This window comes from Peromyscus maniculatus, chromosome 4 (genome assembly GCF_049852395.1).
Source record: "Peromyscus maniculatus bairdii isolate BWxNUB_F1_BW_parent chromosome 4, HU_Pman_BW_mat_3.1, whole genome shotgun sequence".
In the NCBI taxonomy this organism is placed as follows: Eukaryota; Metazoa; Chordata; class Mammalia; order Rodentia; family Cricetidae; genus Peromyscus; species Peromyscus maniculatus.
In genome coordinates this window covers 15,233,695-15,239,694 of record NC_134855.1, presented here as the reverse complement: position 1 = coordinate 15,239,694, position 6,000 = coordinate 15,233,695, and the positions used below count along the sequence as shown (strand labels likewise).

General features: G+C 53.8%; 1 protein-coding gene across 1 annotated transcript; it reads left to right on the top strand.

Annotated features, from left to right (window-relative positions):
* Positions 1 to 889: 889 nt before the first annotated feature.
* LOC102926011 (epididymal-specific lipocalin-8) lies at positions 890 to 3,366 on the top strand. The gene is made up of 6 exons (XM_015999414.3): positions 890 to 984; positions 1,908 to 2,038; positions 2,485 to 2,555; positions 2,847 to 2,951; positions 3,034 to 3,123; positions 3,218 to 3,366. The coding sequence occupies exons 1-6, from the start codon at positions 892 to 894 to the stop codon at positions 3,364 to 3,366; spliced, it is 639 nt and encodes a 212-aa protein (XP_015854900.2). The 5' UTR covers positions 890 to 891.
* Positions 3,367 to 6,000: the final 2,634 nt, after the last annotated feature.

The following is a 6,000-nucleotide window of genomic DNA, read 5'->3' as shown; positions in this document are numbered from 1 at the left end:
AACGGAGATAGGTGGATCTCTGGGGGTCAATGGCTCGGCAGCCTGGACTACTCAGCAAGCTCCAGGTTAGTGAGAGACTATCTCAAAGACTAAGACCGACCGACCAACCAACCAACCAACCAACCAATGATCTAACTAACTAACCAACCAACCAACCAATGATCTAACTAACTAACCAACCAACCAACTAACCAACTGATGAACGAACTAACTAACTACCCAACCAAATAACCAATGAACTAACTAATCAACCAACCAAAACAAAACAAAACACAAAGTAAATGGTACCCAAGGAACACCACCTGAGGTTGACCTTTGGCTTCCACACTCATGTGAATATGTACACACCTTTCCCCCAACAAGAACACACACACACACACACACACACACACACACACACACTCAAGTTGTGTTACTCTCTAGGGCTTCCTGGAAGCTTGCAGCCAAGAGAGGTCATAGGCAGAGTGGAGTGTGGTCCAGGAGCACAAGATGGTGCAGGAAGTGAGGTTGGGGGGGGGGGACCCAGAGCTCCATGCCCAGTTCTATATTTTGCAATTGTTTTAAAATATACTGTTACAAATGGGGAAACTGAGATAAAGTAGCTTGCCCAGGTCGCCACACAGAGGGTGGTGCTGGGGTTGGTTTGTGCAGTCTCAGGGCATGGTCCATCGCTGTCCAAATACCAGGATGGAGGCAGCTTGACTGCCGTCTTAGCTCGGTCCAACCCTCTCTGGATGTGGGTTGATGCAGAGTGAGTCTGAGTCTGAGTCTCTGAGCAGCTGGCAGCCCGCTTTGCCCAATGACATTCTCTGGGTGGTTGCACATGCTTGCACACCCTCCAAATATAAGCCTGTGCCCTCCATAAGCAGAAGCCACAAGGCAGGCCCTGAGATGGAAGCCAGGCTGCTGAGCACCGTCTGGGGACTCTTCCTGGTGTGCGGGCTGCAGGCGGAGTCTACGAGTGTGGACCTAGTACCAGAGAAGGTGCCTCTTTCTTCTTACCTTGCAGGCACTACTGGGGCTTGATGGGAAGGTGGGCAGGGAGGGAACAGAGTGGATAGCCATTGCAAGTCTCGCTCCGCTTCCATCCAACTCCTCCTTGGCTACAGGATAGCTGGCAGGGCAGGACCATCCCCAAGAGGGCAGGCAGTGGAGGGCCCTGGTGAGGCTCTGAGCTCCATGGCCTTCTCCCCTCCCTGAGTTCTCTCATGTGCCACCTGTGCCGAGGCAGGAGCTGCTGTCCTCAGGCTGGTCACCTGGGTCCTTGGTGATTTACAGCTTTGGGGTCCCTTCCTGCTCCCTGGTTCATAGGGTTCCTATGACCCTATCACTCTGCACTGTGGAGCCAGAAGACTTCTCCAGAGTGGACAGCTTGTTTGCTTAGATTCCTCTTTCTATGCCCTGGATCCTTCCTGAGACCAGCAAACTCACATTGTAAACTCAGAGGGGTCAGCTTTGGGGGGGACACAGATTCTTTCTCTTGTAACAGTAACCAGTTTCTAAAAGTTTCAGGTGATACCCTGTGCTCTGGGAACATTGCTGTCATGGGAAACCATGATCCCAGGGAAGTTGAGGTTGGTAGAGCCATGCTCCTGTATTCAGTGTGCTAGTTGTAGGCCTGGATGCTTGCTCCCCACACACCTGCTGGAAAGGTCTCCTGGCAGACCAGCCTTGTGTCAGGATCTTCTGGAAGGGACATTTCTGTCTGGTGTCCTGAAAGGTCCCTTGGGAAGGAAAACTCAGCTAAGGACAAGTGGCCTCCCAGGCTCATGACTATCTATTGGCCTCCCAGAGCCCACCCACTCCCTGCCTGAGGATCCCTGAAATACCCTCTGTAGCCCAGGAGCTGCAAACCCAGTTTAGCTCGGCTGCTCAGAGCTAAGGATAGCTCTAGTTCTGTTCTCTAGATTGCAGGATTCTGGAAGGAAGTGGCTGTGACTTCGGACCAGAACCTGGTGCTGAAGGCTCAAAAGAGGGTAGAGGGTTTGTTCCTCACCTTCAGTGGGAGGAACATCACCGTGAAGGCTGTGTATAACAGGTAAGAGGCCTGGCTCATTTGGGGATGTGACCCACGGGGAAGGAAGAGACATATGTAGTTGAACACAGTCCGGGCTGTACCACTTGTAGTGATGAGATCATCAGCATGTGGACTAGCCTTCCCTGTATCCACCGGCTTGGGCCCTCCAACCCCAGAGAAAGCTAGATCTCAGGCTCCTAGAGCTGCATTTCTGCCAAAATATAGGCAAGGGCTTAAGATAAAGCCTTATTCATTGATAAGAATGTGCAGGTAGTAGCTGGCTGACTCCTTGAAGGTGAGAGGTTGGGGCAGCCCTGCCCCATGCATGGCCCCTTCCCCATGGGTCCTAGGCTCCAGGATGTTCCTTGTTTGCCAGCACCCTTTCTGAAGGTAGGCCCCACTCAAAGATGTGCCCATCGGGTGGAACGCAGGCTGGCAAGTTCTTAACAAACACGGTTGCTTTCCAGCTCAGGGAGCTGTGTGACAGAAACATCCATGGGTTCAGAAAGAAACATTGTGGGGGAATTTGCTTTTCCTGGTAAGTACTGTTGCCTCCTTGCTAAAGTTGCAGCTGCCTGACCCTGGATGCTATCTCCCCCTGGCCTGGAGGCTCTCTGTGCCCTTCCTGGGGTTCTCACGCCCCGGACTCCAGGCCCCTCATCTCTACTAGTGAACTGGATTGACCTTGAGAAGTTATCTTCCCAGGATGTCACAGGCAGGTCCCAGCACTAGGCAGAAACAGAAAGGAGTTAGAGTCTGCAGACCCAGCCTTCAAGGTCAGCCCCCAGGTTTGAGCAAGGCTCCCTAACCCTGCCACTGACTCCTGAAGGCCAGAGGAAGATCTACGTGCTGGACACAGACTATGAGCACTACGCCATCCTGAAGTTGTCCCTGCTCTGGCAAGGCAGAAACTTCCATGTGCTCAAGTATTTCAGTAAGCTCAGGCTGGGTTGAGGGGCAGAGCCCTGTGGCTGCCTTCCTTCAGGCTGCCAGCCCAGCCCTGCTGTGCCCCACAGCCCGGAGTCTTGAGACTGAGGATGAGCCAGGCTTCTGGAGGTTTTGGGAAATGACAGCAGACCGAGGCCTTTACATGCTGGCCCGACATGGTGAGCACATCACCTTGGGGAGGAGGCTGGACCGGGCCCCTGTTATGGGGTCTGATGCCCTCCTGACTGTACCACGTGCTGTCCCATCCCACAGGGAGATGTGCTGAGCTCTTGAAAGAGGTGAGCCTACTACCCTTGGTCTACATTGCAGCCTGGCCCTCATGGAGCCCCTGCTGGCACTACTGGTCCTGGAAAGGAGGGGTCATCCATCCCTCCACTGATCAGGACAACCAACAGCCCTGATGGGCAGCTTCAGATGCATCTGTAGTTTGGAAAGAACAGTCTGCCATGTGACCCCAAGCTGTCATGCTGGGCCCTTGGGTGTGGGACAGAACTAAGTTGGACAAGAGAGGTCCCTTGTCTGTATTGTTCTGTCCAGCAGGGCTGTGCAGGCCTTTGGGCCAGCTCTGCCCCTTCATGTTCCGCCAGTTGGTGGGATGGGGGAGTTCAGCTCTGCTGGATATCTTGGGGTTTCCTGTGTCTAACACCATGCTAACCTGCTACCTATACAACCTCACTGTCACAGCTCAGGCCCCAGAGGTTGACTCTATAACTCCATTTTGCAGATAGAGACTCCAAGGCTCAGGGAACCAGTGCTTTGCCAAAGCCAGGCAGCTGGGGTACCAGCGTCTCAGGGTCCCTGAAGGCCACACATGGCCCTAAGCTCTGCTGTTCTGCCTGCAGGGACTGGTCTGAATAGCTGCTGCCCAGGCCTGCGGCTGCAGCCCCACCTACCTGGCCTCTCCTGCTCCTGCCTGAAGGGCCTCCTGCATCTCCTTCAAATAAACCCTGCTGCCAAAAGCTGCCCAGCATCTTTCCTGGGGGCAGGGAAAGGGGTGGCAGGAACGGTTCTCTGGCCCAGGTGGAGGAGACAAGTCTGCATTCTTGGTGAATGCTTGGTGAAGGATGCACCTTACACATAGGGCAGCCAGTCCTAGACTCCCAAGTGAAAAGGTCCTGCTCCACTTGCCCTGCCCTACTCCATTCATGCTACCCTAGGCAGTGGGTCCCACAGCCCCCTCCTCATTCTGGAACAGTGTCCATTCTGGTCGTGAATACTGGTGACACCCCAGGATGCTATCAGCGAAAGTGAGAGCAGGTCTGGAGCTTTGCGGGCATCTGGGCAGAGGGGTAGCAGAGCAACGCTTTGCAAAAAGGCTGCCAGATGGCCAAGGCCATGCTGGAGGCAGAGCCTCCAGTGACGACACATGGAAATGTGTGGCTCTGGCTGTGATGGAACCTCTAACCTTCCCACCGCCCACTTTGTTGGCTGCCTAATTCTACACCTCTCCTTGACACATCCCTCTGAGGTGCCTTGTCCCCACTGGGCAGATGGGCAGCTGACACTCAGAGGACAGAATTGAGTCCATACCAGAGCCCCTTTCCTGAGGCCAGTACCCGGCACCTGGTGCTACATTCTGGAGATGGCCAAAGGTGTTGCAGTGGCCACTGTGTGTGTCTTGTGAAAGGATAGGCGGGGCGATGTGCAGTTAGCAGGATCCTGGAGGGGTTCTTTTTTGTTTTGTTTTGTTTTTGTTTTTTTTGAGACAGGGTTTCTCTGTGTAGCTTTGCGCCTTTCCTGGAACTCACTCGGTAGTCCAGGCTGGCCTCAAACTCACAGAGATCCACCTGGCTCTGCCTCCCGAGTGCTGGAATTAAAGGCGTGCGCCACCACCGCCCGGCTTTTTTTTTTTTGTTTGTTTTTCAAGACAAGGTTTCTCTGTATAGCTTTGGTGCCTGTCCTGGATCTCACTCTGTAGCCCAGGCTGGCCTCGAACTCACAGAGATCTACCTGCCTCTGCCTCCCAAGTGCTGGGATTCAAGGTGGGTGCCACCACTGCCCGACCCTGGAGAGGTTCTTTATTTGTTCAAAAAGCAGGGAAAATGCTTTCCATCTCCCCTGAGCATTGTTTTGAACACAGAGATTCTCTAAGAATACAGACCCTTGCAGTTACCCGTGGGCATCACCCCACCCAAAACTCCTGGTGCTGGAGGCTCCTTGAGTTCCCTTTGTTGGCCTTCAGTGATTGCTTGCAAACCGCAGTTTCTAGGATGAGATCGTTAGCATCGGGATAGCTCAGTTCTGAAGACCTGACGTTCTTCTGAGGTTGGAGGGGTCAGGGAGATTTGAGGTGGTCACTGGCTGCTAATGTGGGGCTTGCTGAGATGGGAAGGGCTCTGGGCCACAGCGCTAATGGCTGCCTGACTTTACCAGAAGAGCTGGTGACTGATGTTCAAGAGGTATGCCGGGGACACCGGCTTGTGGCTTCTGTCAGGAAGAAAGAGGGTGCATCAGTCCACTAGCTGGGCTACCAGGAGATCCAAATGGCCATTGCCTCTGTGTGCATTAGCCATTCCTTCCTGCAGGGCTCTGAGCCCTGGGTCATTTTTATAATCCTTAACTGTTCCCCCTGTCTCCTGGTTCCCACTCCTTATAATTTGAACGCCGGCTGTAGCTGCCAATAGTCCTCTGTCTTGTCTGTGCCTTGCAGGGTCAGGGCCTGGGCTTTCCCTAGGGGGTGATATCACAAGGGACTATCTCTTGGCTGTGGAGGCTTCCGAGGTGGCTTGGCCCTATGTGTCTTGCTCTTCACCTGAAATCTGGAGATTGTGGTCTCGCCCACAAAAACAAGTTTGCGGGTAAAGATAATGCCAGGGCAGCAGGGCTGGCTTTAGCCCAAGCGTGTTGGCTGCTCGTCTGGTGGCCCTTGGCTGATTGCTGTGGCTTCTTTAAAGTACTCAGTAAGATAGGATGGGGCTGGAGGGGGTCACGATATTCTGGTCCACTCCTTAAGATTCTCAGCCTGCTGAGCACGAAGCTGCACAGATTCAACCATGCATGTATCCTCCAGTATCCTCCGTCCTGCCTCCGCCATT

Excerpts from the sequence above, each read along its gene's own strand:
- LOC102926011 (XM_015999414.3), top strand. The coding sequence starts at position 892 with ATGGAAGCCAGGCTGCTGAGCACCGTCTGGGGACTCTTCCTGGTGTGC. Across the intron at positions 2,556-2,846 it reads GGGGGAATTTGCTTTTCCTG|GCCAGAGGAAGATCTACGTG; the intron begins GTAAGTACTGTT and ends TGACTCCTGAAG. Across the intron at positions 2,952-3,033 it reads CCATGTGCTCAAGTATTTCA|CCCGGAGTCTTGAGACTGAG; the intron begins GTAAGCTCAGGC and ends TGTGCCCCACAG.